Source organism: Molothrus ater, chromosome 1, assembly GCF_012460135.2.
Source record: "Molothrus ater isolate BHLD 08-10-18 breed brown headed cowbird chromosome 1, BPBGC_Mater_1.1, whole genome shotgun sequence".
Taxonomy (NCBI): domain Eukaryota; kingdom Metazoa; phylum Chordata; class Aves; order Passeriformes; family Icteridae; genus Molothrus; species Molothrus ater.
The window spans coordinates 152,330,184-152,347,486 of NC_050478.2; the positions used below are offsets into that span (position 1 = coordinate 152,330,184).

The following is a 17,303-nucleotide window of genomic DNA, read 5'->3' on the forward strand; positions in this document are numbered from 1 at the left end:
GGATGTGAGACCATTAGAATTCAAAAAGAACAGCAAGCAACTCCATTTGTGATGCAAGTAAACTTTATTGAAGTGAAAGAACGACCAGAAAGAAGAAGCTGGAGGAATCAGGTGTGAGGTGGAAGTAGAGAGACCATCCGCCGAGGTGCTTTGCTTGCAGGGGCTGTTGACAGAGGCCAGAGCTGGTGGTGTCAGGGGGTGGTGCTGAGGGCCCTTAGCAGATGTAGCCGCCCCTTCTGCCATAGCAGCCCAGGCCTCCCAGGCCGTAGCCAAGGCCAAAGCCAAATCCGCCAGAGATGGGCTGTCCCTGGGCATTGAGCTCAGTGCCCAGAGCAGCCGAGGAGGTGGATCCGACGGCGGTGCTCTGGGGGAAGGAGGTCATGATGGGTCCTGGCAGGGTGACCAGCACAGGGGAAGGGTTGATGATGACGCGGGAATCCTGGCATTGCAGGGCACAGGGCTCGTTGCAGCTGTTGGCCAGCGGGGTGGGTCCACAGGGACTGCAGATGTTGTTGCAGGCCATGGGTGCGGTGTGGAGGGTGCCTGGAAAAGAGGGGTGAGACAGGGTAGTGGTGTGGGATTGCAGGAAGCAAAGTGTTGCCCCCATTAGGGAGTGAGGAGGCTGTTGTGGGTCTGTGGGGAGGTGTAAGAGCTGCTGAGGCTGGCGCTGAGCGTGCTAGACGAGAGGGGCCAGGGGTGCAGGAGCTGGTTGTTCAGGGCTAGAAGCTCACCTGGTTGTTGGCAGGAGCAGGAGGAGAAGGCTTGAGGAGAAGTGTGTGTGGGAGAGAGGCTCTGGGCCGGCTTTTATGCTGGTTCTGGAGGGGTGGGACAGCCTTGTCCTATGGCCTTGAGGCATTTTGCAGGCCACAGTTCCTGGTTGCCTCAGTGGTGAGTCCTGAGGTGGGGAGTGTTTTCCATCCCTCAACTCTGCAGTGTCATGTCCTACTTTTGAATCCATGTCCTTCTGACCTTGTCAGCAGCTTTTAAATGCAAGTATTAGAGACCAAGGGGTGTTGATGATGATGTCTTTTGTTGAGGGCTATGGATGTGAGCTTTGCACAGTGGGGTGCCAACAGTGAAGTCACGCAATGTCCCTGGCATGCTGTGGTTTGTGGGTGTCTTGTGGAGAGGGTCCTCATTCCCCTACAGTAATGTCAGATTCATCTGGGCTTTGCAGCTTTTCTGGGGGTGATGCGTGTCCCTTTCCATCACATTCTCTTACTCTCTGTCCCATTGCCAAAGTTCTACACCTGTTTATGTATCAAGTCTTTCCTGTTGGGCCTGGGAAAGCAATCCTTGTGGTTTGGAAACTCTTTTCAGCTCCTGCAATGTCTTGTGATTTTTTCATTCATAGCACTCATCTCCGCTGGCCCCAGCTAGTTCATGCTGTGAGGTCCTACTGCTGGACTCTGAGTGACACCTGGAAAGGAAAACTGGTGAAGGATAAGAAGATGATGTCTGTGGAGCCCTTGAAGGACCGGAATACATTCAATTTTCAGAACCACTGTGTTGACCTTTTTACTCTCTCAAGGTACCTGAATGGAAATCATAACATAAATTTTACCTGGCCAGGCCTGACGAGTCATGAGCTGGGGACTGTTTTCCTTCCTGCAACTCTCAAATGTGAAATCCTGCTGCTGTGACTGTGTCCATCCGACCTTGGCAGCAGCTTTAAAGTGAGAGTTGGTGTTTGGGAGGATTTGCTTGGTAGGTGCTTGTCAGAGAAACCAGAATAAACCACTAAAGCCTATGAAACTCGAGATGTCAGCAATGAGTTCAACCCATGGGACAGCAGGTGTGTTTTGGTTTGTGGCTGCATTTGAGAGAGGGACCCCATTCCTTTACAGCCCTGTCAGGCTGTGCTGGGCTTTGTGGCTGTGCTGGGCATCAGGTCCTGCCCCTTCCATGCATTTACTCCCTGCCACCTTGCCCATGGATTTCCAGGGAGCTTGTTCCTGTAGACAAGGATGGGACAATTTTTCCCCTCCAAAGCATTTCCAAGTTCAGCTCATACAAGGTGATTAGGGGCAGTTAGAGTTGATTATGGAGGGCAAAATCCTGTCTTAGGGACCTCTGTGTTGCCTACAGAAAAAAAGAATCTTCCTGTGGGTGATGAGGGAGCCATGGTTGGTGTTTATCTCCACCTCAGCAATGTCTTTGGCACTGTCTCCTACTGCATCATTGCAGACTATGCAAGGATGTACAGGTGGTGTGAAGGGTCAGTGAGGTGGACTGCTCTAGTTAGATAATAGTGAAACAACATGACCTGGAGCCTTGTGATCGAAAGTCAAGCTGAAGTCAAACTTCAAATGAAGTAGCTCAAGAGTCATATCCATGAGGCCAAAACTGTTCAACATCCTCAAAACTGACGTAAGTAAGTGTGAACAGTTCTGGGCTCCCCAGGGGAGGAAGACCACAGAATCAGTGAATGAAGGCCATTGTTTAGTGTAGAGCCACCAAGATCTTTAAAGGGCTGGAAGGATTTTTCAGGCAGGACTGAGCAAGCTGGGACTTCCAGGAGACATGGCTGGATGGGGGGTTGTTCCAAGTCAGCAATGGCACAGGTGAAAAGAGATGAAATTCCATGGGCTGAGCAGGCAAGGCTTTTTTATTGTGAGGATGGTCACAGAGTGGAAGAGGTGCAGGAGTTTGTCTGTTAAGGGAGATGAAAACCTGACCTCTCCATGGTTCTGGAAATCCTTCTCTGGGGAGCCATACTTGATCCTCTTGAGAGAGGCTGGAAGGGCTTGCAGCGCCTCCTGAGTTTCTGTGAGAATGGATGTTATTGTGATTGTTTGTGTGGTTTGAGAGTTGTGATGGGAGGGGGTCTTGTCAAGGGAATGCTGGCATGGAGAGATTTTGCTGGAGGAATCAGCAGGAGAGCATTGTTGTATCAATGCCGTTGGTATGGCAGGCCATGTGATTTTGTCATGTTCTGGATGGTCAGCATTCAACATGTTTCCTGTTTCAATCTTCGTTGTTACTGGTGGGTATCTACTTGTTTAGGAAGGTGTTGTGCCCCTTTGCTATTGAGCCCATGGGTGAGGGTGTGAGAGCTATGAAATTCAAAAAGAAGAGGAGACATGTGAGACTTTGATTCAGGAAAAGTTTATTGAGGGAAAAGAATTAAAAGGCAAGCGTGAGAACTTGAAGGGATCCAGAGTGAGGTAGAAGTAGAGTGGCCATCAGCAGAGGTGCTTTGCTTGCAGGAGCTTTGGCAGCGGCCAGAGCTGGTGGTGTCAGGGGTGGTGCTGAGGGCCCTTAGCAGATGTAGCCGCCCCTTCTGCCATAGCAGCCCAGGCCTCCCAGGCCGTAGCCAAGGCCAAAGCCAAATCCGCCAGAGATGGGCTGTCCCTGGGCATTGAGCTCAGTGCCCAGAGCAGCCGAGGAGGTGGATCCGACGGCGGTGTTCTGGGGGAAGGAGGTCATGATGGGTCCTGGCAGGGTGACCAGCACAGGGGAAGGGTTGATGATGACGCGGGAATCCTGGCATTGCAGGGCACAGGGCTCGTTGCAGCTGTTGGCCAGCGGGGTGGGTCCGCAGGGACTGCAGCGGTCGTAGCAGGCCATGGGTGTGGTGTGGAGGGAGCCTGGAAGAGATGGGTAATGCACAGCAAGGGTGTGGGTTGTAAGGGTTGGTGAAGCAGGAGGGCAAGTGTGTGTGGAGTCTGTTGTGGGGCTATTCGAGGGGATGAGGGCTGCTGAAGCTGGGGCAGAGCATGCTGCAAGAGATGGGCCAGGGTTGCAGGAGTAGGAGGGTCAGGGGCTTGAGGCTTACCTGGTTTTGGGCAGGAGCAGGCGGTGAATGTGTGAGGAGAAGTGTGTGAGGGAGAGAGGCTCTGGTCTGGCTTTTATGCCGTTTCTGGTGGGGTGGGACAGCCTTGTCCCATGGCCTTGGGGCATTTTGCAGGCACCAGCTCTCTGGTTACCTAGCCTGGTGAATGATGAGGTGGGGAATGTTTTCCTTCCCACATTTCTGCTGTGTCATGTACAGTTCTTGAGTCTATGTCTATTTGACATTTGCGGTTAGCTTTTAAATGAAGACCAAAATTTGATTATGATGTTTTTTTTCAGGGAGGGCTGACAACATGACCAAAGCTTTGGACAGTGAAGTGTCATCTGTGAAGTCACTCCACAACACTGGTGTGCTGTGGTTTGTGGCTTTCTTGTGAAGTTGGCCCTTATTCCCTCCCAGCTCTAATAGGATGATCTGGGATTTGCAGGTGTGCTTGGGGTTACAGATCTGGTTCTTTCCTCATGTTCTCTCCCTCCCCGCCATGGCTCCATGTCTGCAGGCCTGTCTCTATGCCTTTCCTTTCCTGTTTGACATGGGCAAGTGCTCCCGTGATTTAGGGAGGCCTCCCAGGCTCCCCAAAGCCTTGTGTTGGTTCATCCATAGCTCTCATCTTACCTGGGCCCAGGAAGGTCACACTGTGGGGTCACAGAGCTGGGCTCTTACACAAGGGAAAGGAAAGTAGAAATGGATAAGAAAGAGAAACATGAGGAACAGGTGAGGGGACTGGGGATGTTCAATTTCCAGAAGTAGGTTGACCCTTTTGCCTTCTGGTGTTACCTAAAAGGAAATAATTTTTTATTAGTCTTGTCTCCCTTTTATCCAGCCATCAGAGAAGAGGGAATGGAGTCAACTTACCCCAGGGGAGGTTGAGTTTGGAAGATGGATTTTCAAGCCATGTCCATGGCTGTCCAGGACAGTGGTTTAGTCAGCATTTCTGGAGGAATTTAGAAGCCATGGAGATTTGGACTTTAGGGATGTTTCATGGTGGCCTTAGAAGTGATGTTGGAATGGTTGGACTTGATGCCGTTTTACATTTAGGTCTTCTACAAATTAAACATTTCTGAGATTCGTGGCATTAACAGATTTGGTTTACATTTGGATCGAATGTCAAGTGTCTTTTCCAGCTGAAGGGATTCCATGGGGGTTGGGGGCAGCTGTGCAAGGGAGGAGAGTGTAGATGGGAGCAGCAGCAGGGGAGGGGTGAGCCAGGCCTTTGGGGTCTTAAGGTGTTTCAAGTGCCAATGGATGAGGCCAGTTCTCTTGGAGGATTTCCCTTGAGGAAATGGTGCTTGGCTGAGCTCTGTGTCTGCCCTGTGCCAGTGACTCAGCCTGGGCATGAGGGGAGAGCTGTGGCTGCTGTTGAACTCAACCATTTTGTGAAGTCCTGGATTCTCCTTCCTATTCTACACTCCCATATCATCCGAACAAGCCCAAGTGGCCAGGGAAAGCAGTGTGTGGCCTGAGAGTGGCTGAGAGGCTGGTCCCAGAGGCTGGGGATCAGTGGCATGAAGTCCAGATGGAGTCAAGTCTCAAGGGAAGGATGTTAAGAGTTGTATCCATGAGGCTGACCCTGCTCAAGATCCTCAGCAATGATGGGGGCAGTGGAGTGTGAAAGAAGAGCAGTGGAGGACCAGCAAGATCCTGAGGAGACATGAGAGAGCTGGGGTTCCCAGGAGACAAGGATGGATGGGGGTGTCATGAGTGTGTGTAAATATCTGATGGCAGGGAATGAGGTGCAGGGAGCCCAGCTGTTCTCAGCAGTGAAGGGAACGGGTGAGGGCACAAATGAAAATGGATGCAATTCCATAGGCAAAGAAGGAAAGAATTTTCATTCTTCGAGTGGTCGGAAAGTGGAGGATGTGATGGAGTCTGTCCTGGTATATCCAAAACTGATCTGTCCATTGTGCTGGAAATGTTGCAGTTGCTTGACTCTGCTTGATCAGTGGAGTGGAAGCACGTGCACTCTAGAGTTTGTGCCCAAGTGAATGATGGTTTTTGTTTTGTTTTTTTTTGGTGTTTTTTGTTTGTTTTTTTTTTTTTTTGTGGTGAGGATTCAAGATTCTTGCTGGGAAGAGATTTGTGAAGTGTGTGCTGGCACAGAGTGACTCTTCCAGTTTTATGCCCAGGAGAGGATTTTGTCAAATGCTTTGGTGTATCAGGGAGTGGGCTTGTGTCATGTTTTAGGGAGTATCCCCCCCAGTCCCTGCTTCCCATAATAATTGTGGTGGTTCTTGGTGGTGAGGTATTTGCTAAGAATGTTTTGTTCCCCTTTTCCATCTAGTCCTATGGCCTGTTCATTCCCAGAAATATTCTGGTTGAGAATTTGAGAGCGTTGGAATTTAAAAAGAAGCAGAGTTGTCTCAGGTTTGATGCAAGAAAACTTTATTGAGGCAAAAGACTGAAAAGGCAAAAGAAACAAGTGGAAGGGACCATGTGAGGTGCAAGTAGGGCAACCGTCAGCTGAGGTGCTTTGCCCCCAGGAGCTGTTGCTCTGTGTCCAATTTCCTGTGTCAGAGGTGGTGCTGAGGGCCCTTAGCAGATGTAGCCACCCCTTCTGCCATAGCAGCCCAGGCCTCCCAGGCCGTAGCCAAGGCCAAAGCCAAATCCGCCAGAGATGGGCTGTCCCTGGGCATTGAGCTCAGTGCCCAGAGCAGCCGAGGAGGTGGATCCGACGGCGGTGCTCTGGGGGAAGGAGGTCATGATGGGTCCTGGCAGGGTGACCAGCACAGGGGAAGGGTTGATGATGACACGGGAATCCTGGCATTGCAGGGCACAGGGCTCGTTGCAGCTGTTGGCCAGTGGGGTGGGTCCACAGGGACTGCAGAGGCTGTTGCAGGCCATGGGTGCGGTGTGGAGGGTGCCTGGAAGAGATGGGATGAGGTACGAGAAGGGTGTGGGGGTCTGAGGGGCAGGAGCAGGAGGGAGTGAGGAGGCTGTTGTGGGGCTGTGGGTAGGTGTGAAGGCTGCTGAAGCTGTGGCTGAGCGTGCTGGAAGAGAGGGGCCAAGGGTGCAGGAGCAGGAGGGTGAGAAGCTTGAGACTCACCTGGTTGTCAGCAGGAGCAGGAGGAGAAGGCTTCAGGAGAAGTGTGTGAGGGAGAGAGGCTCTGGGCTGGCTTTTATGCTGGTTCTGGAGGGGCGGGACAGCCTTGTCCCATGGCCTTGAGGCTTTTTCCTGGCAGCACCTCTTTGCTGACCCAGTCTGGTGAGTCCTGAGGTGGGGAATGTTTCCCTTCCCACATTTCTCCAATTCTATGTCCTCTTCTTGAGTCTGTGTCAATGTGACCTTGACGGCAGCTTTTAAATTCTAATAATAAAGCCTAAAGTTTGGTGATGATGTTGTTTTTCAGGGAGGGCTGACAACATGAGCAAAGCTTTGGGCAGTGAGGTGTCATCCATGAAGTCACTCCAGAACACTGGTGTGCTGTGGTTTGTGGCTGTCTTGTGAAGATTGGCTTCATTCCTTCCCAGCTCTGTTAGGATGGTCTGGGATTTGCAGGTGTGATAGATCTGGATGTTTCATCATGTTCTTTCCCTCCCCACCTGGGCTGCAAGCCTGCAGGCCTGTCTCCATGTCTTTCCTTTCCTCTTGGACATGGGAAAGAAATCCCTGTGATTTAGGGATGGCCTCCCAAGCTCCCCAAAGCCTTGTGTTGTTTCATCCGTAGCACTCATCTTACCTGGTCCCAGGAAGGTCACATTGTGGGATCACAGAGCTGGGCTCTTACACAAGAGAAGGGAAAGTGGTGAAGGATAAGGAGAACAAGACAAATGAGGAGAAGTTTAGGGAACTGAACTGGGGTGTTCAGTTTTTCAGAGAAAGGTTTTCTTTGTTGCCTTCTGGAGTTACCTGAATGGAAATAATTCTACATTAGTCTTGCCTTCCTTTTATCTGGCCATAGGAGAGGAGGGAATGGAGTCAAGTTGCCCAAAGGGAGGTTGAGTTTGGAAGTGGGGAAATTCCTTCAGGACTCTGTTTTCCATCTCTGGCACTGACTTCCCAGGATAGTGGTGCAGTCAGCATGCCAGGAGGGATTTACATGTCTTAGAGCTGTGTCATTTGGGAACAGGCCAAGAGGTGACCTTGGCAATGCTGTTAGGAAGGGTTGTACTTGATATTTTACATTTAGGTTTTTACCAAATGAAATTTTTAAACATTGGTGGCATTGGCTTTGCTTGGTTAACATCCAGATTATATGTCCAAAATGTTTTCCAGCTGAACCGACTCCACAAGTGTTGGTGGCTGCTGTGCAATGCAGCAGAGGCCAAAGTGGAATAGCAGCAGGACAGAAGAGAGCCTGGGCTTTGTGGTCTTGGGTTGTGTCAAGTGCCAAGGGGTGAAGCTACTTCTCATGGAGGTTTTCCATGAGAAAATGGTGTTTGAGCTGTGTGTCTGCTCTGTTGCAGTGACTCAGCCTGGGCATGAGGAGAGAGCTGTGGGTGCTGTTGAACTCCAGGCTTTTGTGAAGCCCTTGAGGCTCCTTCCCATTCCATGCTCCCAGAATGTCTGTGTTTGCTAAGAAAGCATGAGTGGCCTGAGAGTGGCTGAGGGACTGGGCTCAGAGATTGTTAATCAGTGGCCAAACTCCAGATGGAGTAAGGTCTCAAGGGAAGTAGTTTAAGAATTGTATCCATGAGGCCAACCCTCTCCAAGCTCCTCAAGAAGGATGTGGGCAGTGAGACTGTTGTCCCCTCAGCAAGTTGGCAGCTGATGGAGTGGCTGAGGCACCACTTGGTTGTGCCACCGGTCAGAGGGAGCTGGAGACTGGGGGTTAAAGGCCTCTCCTGAGGTTCAGGAGTGGAAAATGTGAAGTTCTGCATCTGGGCAGGAATGGCAATGGGCCCCAGGTCATGCTGGGGGCTGATTGGGTGGGTAGGAGCTTTGCAGGGCCTGATCCTGTGGTGCTGGTGGAGAATAAAGGGTCCACAAGGTCTCAATCAAGCCTCAGTTCAGTAAGGTGTCACCAGTGTTCAAGATAGGTTTCAGAAAATTCTTGGAAGAAATCCAGACTCAGTAAAGCAAGTCAAATTTAGGTCCAGAATGATTCTCAAGGGGCTGGAGGATCTTTCATAGAGGAGAGGCTGAGAAAGCTGGGACTCCCAGGAGACAGGGATTGACGGGGGTGTTATCAGTGTGTGCAAATTCTTGCTGGCAGGGAAAGAAATGAGGAAGCCTGGCTGTTCCCAGCAGTGTGCATGTCCAGGACAGAGGCACAAGGGCAAAAGGGAAAAGAGATGGAATTCCTTGGGCAAAGAAGAAAAGAATTTGTCATTATGTGGGTGGTCACAGAGGGGAAGAGGCGGTGGAGTCTCTGGGCTGGGTGATCCAAATCTGCACTGTCCATGGTGCTGGGAATCCTGCTCTTGCTGAATCTACTTGAACAGGGGAGTTGAAGCGCTTGCACTCCAGAGTTTGTGCCTAAGTGGATGTGAAATAGTTTCCCCTTTTTGCTGGCAAGGCTTGCGATTCCTGCTGGGAAGAGACTTTGTACAAGTGTGTGCTGGCATGGAGAGACTTAACCAGAATCATTGATGAACCCGAGAGCACTGATGTGTCAAAGCCTTTGGTATAGCAAGTGATGGCTTTGTGTCATGTTTTGGAAGGTCCCCCCTCAACCTATTTTCCTGTACCAGTCTTGGTTGTTACAGGTAGGGATATATTTCCAAAAAAATGTCTTGTGCCGTTTTCCATCTACTCCAATGGCCTGTTCATTTCTGGCGCTGTGCTGGGTAAGCACGTGAGGCAGAATTCAAAAAGGAGAGAAGGCATGTAAGGATTTGATGCAGGAGAAGTTTATTGAGGCAAAAGAACGATGAGGGAAGGTGAAGACATTGAGGAGAGCTGGTCTGATGTGCGAGGCTGACTCCCATCAGTCAAGGTGCTTTGCTTGCAGGAGCTGTTGGCAGCGCCCAGAGCTGGTGGTGTCAGGGGTGGTGCTGAGGGCCCTTAGCAGATGTAGCCGCCCCTTCTGCCATAGCAGCCCAGGCCTCCCAGGCCGTAGCCAAGGCCAAAGCCAAATCCGCCAGAGATGGGCTGTCCCTGGGCATTGAGCTCAGTGCCCAGAGCAGCCGAGGAGGTGGATCCGACGGCGGTGTTCTGGGGGAAGGAGGTCATGATGGGTCCTGGCAGGGTGACCAGCACAGGGGAAGGGTCGATGATGACGCGGGAATCCTGGCATTGCAGGGCACAGGGCTCGTTGCAGCTGTTGGCCAGCGGGGTGGGTCCACAGGGACTGCAGCGGTTGTAGCAGGCCATGGGTGTGGTGTGGAGGGTGCCTGGAAGAGAGGGGGGTGAGGCAGGACAGGGGTGTGGGGGTGTGAGGGGCGCTCGTGCAGGAGGGTGAGGGAGTGAGGAGGCTGTTGTGGGGCCATGGGGAGGGATGAAGGCTGCAGAGTCTGGGGCAGAGGATGTTGAAAGAGAGGGGTCAGGGGTGCAGGAGCAGGAGGGTCAAGGCTTGAGGCTCACCTGGTTGTCAGCAGGAGCAAGAGGCGTCAGGAGAAGTGTGTGAGGGAGAGAGGCTCTGGACTGGCTTTTATGCTCATCCTGGATGCGTGGAAAGCACTACCCTTGACCCTGAGGCATTTTGGAGCCTGCAGTTTTTAGCTGGCCCCTCCTGGTGAATCTTCAGGAGGGGAATGTTTTCCTTCCCGCAACTCTGCAATGTCATATCCTACTCACTCGTCCGTGTCCATCTGTCCTTGGCGGCAGCTTTAATGTGTGAGTTTAAGAAACCAAAGTTTGGTGGTGATGATGCTTTTCAGGAAAGGCTGAAGTCATGACCAAAGCTTTGGACACTGGGGTGTCATCAGTGAAGTCACTCAGCATGCTGTGCTTTGTTGGTGTCTTGAGAAGAGGTGCATAATTCCCCCCACAGCCACATCAGGCTTGTCTAGGCTTTGCGGCTCTTTTGGCAGTGAGGAGCCTCCCCTTCCATTACATTCTCTCTCTCCTAGTATGTTGCCAACTTTCTAAACCTGTCCATACGCCATGATTTATCCACTGGAAATGGGCAGGCTCTCCCATTTAGGTGTTTAGGGATGCCCAAATCCTCCCCAAATCTTGTGTTGGTTCATTGTAGCTGGTGAAAGATAAGGAGAACAAGGCATGTGAGGAGCTGTTGAAGGAACTGGAGATGTTGAATTTTCAGAAAAAGAGAGTAACCTTGTTACTCTCTAGAGGCACCTGGATGGAAATCATAACACCAGTTCTGCTTGTTGCAGCTGTGCCAGTGATGGGGTGGTGGGGAGTGTTTTCCTTCCAGCAGCTGTACAACTCCAAGTCCTTCCCTTGAGTCCGTATCCATCTGTCCTAGGCAGCAGCTTTTCAGTGAGAGCTGGTATTTGGGAAGATTTGCTGGGAACGTGTGTGTCAGGGAAACCAGAATATCCAAGAATACCTAGGAATAATATGGGTGTCATCAGTGAGGTCATTTTGTGGCACCTGTGTGGTTCAGTTTGTGGGTGTGTTGTGAAGAGAAGCCCTCTTCACCCTGTCAGGCTGCTCTGGGCTTTGCAGCTGTGCTGGGCATTAGCACCTGCTCCTTGCAGTGCATTTCTCCCTCTGACTTTGCTAATGGCTTTCCAGGGACCTTGTTCCCGCAGACACGTACGGGACAATTTTGTAAATAATACTGTAAAGCACTACCAAGAGCAGATCAGACAAGAGGATAATGAGGAAAACATTAGGATTAGTTTTGGGAGGCAAAATCAAAAATTAGTGACCTCAGTGTTAGCTACAGAGAAGAATAGCAAACTGGGGATTAGGAGAGGGACGTGGCTGGTGTTAACCTCCATTTCTCAACTAGGATATTTACTGTGTCTCCTACGGCATCATCCCAGACTATCCCAGAATTGACAGGTTTTGTAAAGGGTCAGTGGATTGGACTGCTAGAGTTTTATCATATATAACATTCTGGGTAAGCTCCAAAGTCCAGGTGAAGTCAAGTCTCAAGAGAAGTAGTTAAAGAGTTGTATCCATGGAGCCAACATTGTTCAACATCCTCAACACTTAGGTGGGTTGGTGTGGGCATTTCTGGGCTCCCCAGCAGAAGAATCTCATGGGCTTGCTGAAACAAAACCAAGTACAAGGCCACCAAGATATTCTTAGGGCTGTTTGACAGAGGATTGAGATACCTGGGGCTCCCAGGAGGCAGGGATGGACCAGGGAGTGTCATCAGTGTGTGCAAATCCCTGATGGCATGGAATGAAATCGAGGGAGCCTGGCTGATCTCAGCTGCTCAACCATGAAGGAGAAGAGTGCAAGGGCAGAAATGAAGAGAGATTGAATTTCCTCATCAAAGAAAGAAATAACTTCTCATTGTGAGGGCAGTCAGAGTGAGGAAGATATGATGGAGTCTCTGTCCTCAGCAATCCAAACCTGACCTGTCCATGGTTCTGGAAATGCTGCTCTTACTTGGGCAGGAAGTTTCCCCAGGGTTCCTGCCAAAGTGGATGATGTTTTTGTGTTTGCAGTGAGGGTTTGAGAGTCCAGCTGGGAACAGAGAATTTGTCAAGAATGTTCCAGCATGGAGCATCTTTGCCAGAGCCATGCACAGGAGAGCATTGATGTGTCAAAGCCTTTGGTGTCATCAGGTGATTGGTTTGTGTCTCATGTTCTGGAAGTTCATCCCCCTTCTCCCTCACATCTCTTGCCAGTCTTGCTTGGTACAGGTGGTGACATCTTTGCTAAGAAAGATGTTTTTCCCCTTTTCCATCTACCCAATGGCCTGTTCCCTCCTGGCACTGTGCTGAGTAAGGAAGTGAGACCACTGGGATTCAAACACAAGAGAAGGCATCTCAGCTTTTGATGCAACAGAACTTTATTGAGGGAATAAAATCAAAGAGAAAGGAGAAAGAGATTGAAGGGAGAGGGTTGGCAGAGCAGGTGGGGCAAACACCAGCCGAGGTGCTTTGCTTGCAGGAGCTGTTGACAGAGGCCAGAGCTGGTGGTGTCAGGGGTGGTGCTGAGGGCCCTTAGCAGATGTAGCCGCCCCTTCTGCCAGAGCAGCCCAGGCCTCCCAGGCCGTAGCCAAGGCCAAAGCCAAATCCGCCAGAGATGGGCTGTCCCTGGGCATTGAGCTCAGTGCCCAGAGCAGCCGAGGAGGTGGATCCGACGGCGGTGTTCTGGGGGAAGGAGGTCATGATGGGTCCTGGCAGGGTGACCAGCACAGGGGAAGGGTTGATGATGACGTGGGAATCCTGGCATTGCAGGGCACAGGGCTCGTTGCAGCTGTTGGCCAGCGGGGTGGGTCCGCAGGGACGGCAGAGGCTGTTGCAGGCCATGGGTGTGGTGTGGAGGGTGCCTGGAAGAGAAGGGGGTGAGTCAGGGCAGGGGTGGGGGAATGCAAGGTGTGGTTTGTCAGCAGGGCAAGGGAGGCAAGAGAGTGTGGAGGCTGTTATGGAGCTGTGGGGAGGCATGAGGGCTGCTGAGGCTGGGGTTAAGCTTGCTGGAAGAGCAGGGCCACAGGGAAAGAGGGAGGGTCAGGGACTTGAGGCTCACCTGGTTGAGTTGTCGTCACCAGAGCAGAAGGCTTGAGGAGAAATGTGTGAGGGAGAGAGGCTCTGGGCCAGCTTTTATGCTGGTTCTGAAGGGGCGGTCCAGCCTTGTCCCATGGCCTTGGGGCATTTTGCAGGCAGCAGCTCTTGGCTGCCCCAGCCTGGTGAGTCATGAGCTGGGGAGTGTTTTCTTTCCCCCACCTCTGCAGTGTCATGTCCTGTTCTCGAGTCCATGTTCATCTGACCTTGGCGGCAGCTTTAAAGTGACAGTTTTGATTTTGGGACCATTTGCATTTCAGATGTGTGTCCAAGAATGAAGAATAGAAGGCAATAAGTTAGAGGTGTCATCGGAGTCCCCACCCTATTGCTCTCATGTGGTTCAGTTTGTGTGTGTGTTGTGCAAAGGGGCCCTGTCAGGATGATCTGTTCTTTACAGCTGTGCCATGAGTGAGGAGCTGATCTTTCCATCATGGTCATTCTTCCTCACATCACCACCTGGTCACCAGACCTGTCTTTCAGACTTGCCTTTCTCCTTGGTTCTGCCCCGGCTTTGCCCCCCTAGTGTTACAATGGTTCTTCTGTGGTGTGACACACCCTAGGAAATACTGCTGAGGGATCTGGAGAACAAGATTTTGAGTAGTTTTAGGAACTGCAGATTTTTAGATGCAGACAAGGCAGCCAAAGGAGAAATCATCTCCCTTTCCTCAGCTGTCTGAAAGGAATTCTTTTGTAAGACCATTGTTGCTCTTTCCTCCCTTTTAGCAAGTGATGGGACAAGTGGAAATGGCCTCAAGTTACTAAACCTCAAGTTGACAAAAAGTCATGGGCAGCCTTGTTGAGCTGTCCTTCCTTGAGCAGGTTGGGTTTAACTCCATGATCTCCTACACAAACAGAGAGTGCTGGGACAGGGGGAAATGCCTTTCCACTGCCAGAGGGTAGAGTTAGATGGGATATTGTGATGAAATTCTTCTGTGTGTGAGTGATGAGGACCTGGCACAGGTCGCCCAGAGAAGCTGTGACTGCCCTAACCCTGGTAATGATCAAGGCCAGGTTGGTCAGGGCTTCAAGCAACCTGGGATAGTGGAAGGTGTCTTTGTCCACTGCAGGGATTTGGACAAGAGAATCTTCAAGGTCCTTCCCAAGCAAAACCATTCTACAATGAGTCTTTGGTCACCTCCAAGAGGTTCCTTTAGAACCAATGATTGCCTTTGCTGTGATTCTGCTTCCTGGGATGGGCACAGCATCCTATTGAGGGAGGAAGTTCCTTACCAGGGAGCAAAGTTCAATCCCTCCTAATCCAGTGAGGATAGTCAGTGACAGACTTGAATTGATCCACCTAAGGGCTCTGAGGGAGCTGGTGAAAGTGCTCCCAAACCACTTGCTATCTTTTGCCAGCAGTCCTGGCTAACTGGGGAGGTCCCAGTTGATGTAGCCTTGAAAATGGGACTCTTCCCTAGAAGAGGGGTCAGAGAAAGGGTCTGGGCAACTCCAGGCCTGTCGATCTGAGTCCAGTCCTGCAGAAGCTGCTGGAGCAGATAATTTTGAGAGTATTGAATGGCCCCTGCAGGACCAGCAGGTGATCCGGCCCAGCCAACCTGTCTTTAGGAAAATCAGGTCCTGCTTGACCTATCTCATCACCTGAGGTGTCAATGTGAGCTCCTTAGTAAGTGAGGAAAAGGCTGTGGGTGATTTTTACTTGGAATTTGGTAAAGACTTAAATCCCCAGGTTTGGGAAGGAGTGACTAGGAAGGTGCCTGTGGGAAAAGGATCTGGGGGTGCTGGTTGACAGTAGCTGAACATGATCCAATGTGTTCCCAGGTGGCCACAAAAACCAGTGGCATCCTGGCTTGTATTACCTGTAGTGGGGCCAGCAGGACCACTACAGTGACTGTCCCACTGCATTGGGTACTGGTGAGGCCACACCCTGAATCTGAGTTCAGTTTTAGACCCCTCACAGCAAGAAAGACATTGAGGTGCTTGAGGATGTCCAAAAAAGAATAAGGATGTTGGTGAAGAATCTACAGAACCATTTCTGTGAGCAGCTGCTGAGGGAAGGGTGGTTGTTTTGTCTGGGGACCAGGTTGGCTTGAACTAATGGATTTCCCCGCGTTCCTTGTGCACTCCTGGATTCCAGTGCTGGGATATTCACAGAGTCCTGGTGGGGAAGAGTTGGACAAACGTGTGCTGCCATCGGGAGGTTGTGCTGGGGATATGGGCACAAGAGCATCAGTGTGTCCAAGGCTTTAGGAAAAGGAAGGGCCTGTGCTGCATTCTGGAAGCCCAGGGGATGGTTCTGCTGTTGACAGACATCCCAGGAGAGGTCTTGTGGCCCCTTTTCCACACACACCGATGGGCTGTTGACCCTTGACTTCGAGCTAGGGGAAGTTGCAAGAGCCATGGAAAAACAAAGGAGGAGACGTGTGAAGGTATATTCCAGGACAACTTTATTGAAGCAAAAGAATTAAAAGGCAGGAGAAAGAAGTGAGAAAGGAGGTGGTGTGATCTGCAAGCAGGGCAACCATCAGGCAAGGTGCTTTGCTTGCAGGAGCTGTGGGCAGCGGCCAGAGCTGGTGGTGTCAGGGGTGGTGCTGAGGGCCCTTAGCAGATGTAGCCGCCCCTTCTGCCATAGCAGCCCAGGCCTCCCAGGCCGTAGCCAAGGCCAAAGCCAAATCCGCCAGAGATGGGCTGTCCCTGGGCGTTGAGCTCAGTGCCCAGAGCAGCCGAGGAGGTGGATCCGACGGCGGTGTTCTGGGGGAAGGAGGTCATGATGGGTCCTGGCAGGGTGACCAGCACAGGGGAAGGGTCGATGATGACGCGGGAATCCTGGCATTGCAGGGCACAGGGCTCGTTGCAGCTGTTGGCCAGCGGGGTGGGTCCGCAGGGACTGCAGCGGTTGTAGCAGGCCATGGGTGTGGTGTGGAGAGTTCCTGGACGAGAGAGGAGGGTAAGGCAGGGCAGAGGTGTGGGGGTCTGAGGGGCAACGATGCAGGAGGGTTATGGAGAGTGGAGGCTATTGTGGGGCTGTTGAGAGGCATGAGGGCTGCTGAGGCTGGAGCTGAGCATGCTGGAAAAGAGGGGCCAGGGATGCAGGAGCAGGAGGGTCAGGGCTTGTAGCTCACCTGGTTGTCAGCCGGAGCAGGAGGAGAAGGCTTGAGGAGAAGTGTGTGAGGGAGAGAGGCTCTGGGCTGGCTTTTATGCTGGTCCTGGTGGGGCGGGACAGCCTTGTCCCATGGCCTTGGGGCATTTTTGAGGCAGCAGCCCTTGCCTGGCCCAGCCTGATGAGTCATGAGGTGGGGAGTGTTTTCCTTTCTGTAGTTCTGCAATTCTGTGTTCTTCCCTTGAGTCAGTGTCCATCTGACCTTGGCGGCAGCTTTAGAGTGAGAGTTGGAGTTTGGGAGGATGTGATTGTTCCGTGTGTGTCAGGGAGAGCTGAATAAACAACCAGAGCCCAGGAGAGGTGTGATGTCATCAGTGAGGTAATTTTGTGTCACTTGTGTGCTGTGGTTTGCAAGTGCCTTGTGAAGACTGGACTCATGCCTTTGTGTCTTGAATGAGATCAAGAGAGCCTAACTGGAAAACCAGGTCCTGGTCAGGATGGATTTGCTTCATTTTTAAGGTCCCTTTTGATTTTAGAAAATTACATGTCAACAGTGTCTGATCCTTTTTTTATCATGGCTGTTTTGTGACTCCAGTTCTGTTATTCTTCATTCAAGCTTTAAGGTTTCATATTTTACATCCCTTAAGTCTTAATATTGTGTTACATCCCTTAAGTCTTAATTGAGTTGGGTTCCTGTGACCAAAACCCAATAATTACTGCCTGATGGTCAGCATGCTCCTCTTTCCTTCTTTGTCATGGTATGGGCATTTCTGCATTAAATTCTGTGATTCCATGTCATTCTCTTGAGGCCTTGTCCATCTAATCTTGACAGCAGCTTTTAAGCTCAAGTTGCTATTTGAGACGGTTTGCATGGAAGATGGGTGTTAGGCTGGGCTCAACAAACAGCTGAAATTTAGA

General features: G+C 51.3%; 5 protein-coding genes and 1 pseudogene across 5 annotated transcripts; all 6 read right to left on the bottom strand.

Moving 5' to 3' along the window:
* Nucleotides 1-214: 214 nt before the first annotated feature.
* LOC118684081 (feather beta keratin-like) lies at nucleotides 215-856 on the bottom strand. Its single transcript, XM_036378777.2, has 2 exons — nucleotides 736-856; nucleotides 215-546 (listed from the first exon to the last, which is right to left on the bottom strand). The coding sequence occupies exons 1-2, from the start codon at nucleotides 854-856 to the stop codon at nucleotides 215-217; spliced, it is 453 nt and encodes a 150-aa protein (XP_036234670.2).
* A 2,405-nt stretch (nucleotides 857-3,261) lies between these two features.
* LOC118701887 (feather beta keratin-like) lies at nucleotides 3,262-3,831 on the bottom strand. Its single transcript, XM_036406851.2, has 2 exons — nucleotides 3,791-3,831; nucleotides 3,262-3,601 (listed from the first exon to the last, which is right to left on the bottom strand). The coding sequence occupies exon 2, from the start codon at nucleotides 3,568-3,570 to the stop codon at nucleotides 3,262-3,264; it is 309 nt and encodes a 102-aa protein (XP_036262744.1). The 5' UTR covers nucleotides 3,571-3,601; nucleotides 3,791-3,831.
* A 2,497-nt stretch (nucleotides 3,832-6,328) lies between these two features.
* LOC118683998 (feather beta keratin-like) lies at nucleotides 6,329-6,637 on the bottom strand. Its single transcript, XM_036378645.1, has one exon. The coding sequence runs from the start codon at nucleotides 6,635-6,637 to the stop codon at nucleotides 6,329-6,331; it is 309 nt and encodes a 102-aa protein (XP_036234538.1).
* A 3,103-nt stretch (nucleotides 6,638-9,740) lies between these two features.
* Nucleotides 9,741-10,336, bottom strand: LOC118701933 (feather beta keratin-like; annotated as a pseudogene).
* A 2,430-nt stretch (nucleotides 10,337-12,766) lies between these two features.
* Nucleotides 12,767-13,418, bottom strand: LOC118701944 (feather beta keratin-like). Its single transcript, XM_036406929.2, has 2 exons — nucleotides 13,312-13,418; nucleotides 12,767-13,106 (listed from the first exon to the last, which is right to left on the bottom strand). Exons 1-2 carry the CDS (start codon nucleotides 13,416-13,418, stop codon nucleotides 12,767-12,769), a joined length of 447 nt encoding a protein of 148 aa, XP_036262822.2.
* A 2,468-nt stretch (nucleotides 13,419-15,886) lies between these two features.
* LOC118702025 (feather beta keratin-like) lies at nucleotides 15,887-16,532 on the bottom strand. Its single transcript, XM_036407030.2, has 2 exons — nucleotides 16,438-16,532; nucleotides 15,887-16,229 (listed from the first exon to the last, which is right to left on the bottom strand). The coding sequence occupies exons 1-2, from the start codon at nucleotides 16,530-16,532 to the stop codon at nucleotides 15,887-15,889; spliced, it is 438 nt and encodes a 145-aa protein (XP_036262923.1).
* Nucleotides 16,533-17,303: the final 771 nt, after the last annotated feature.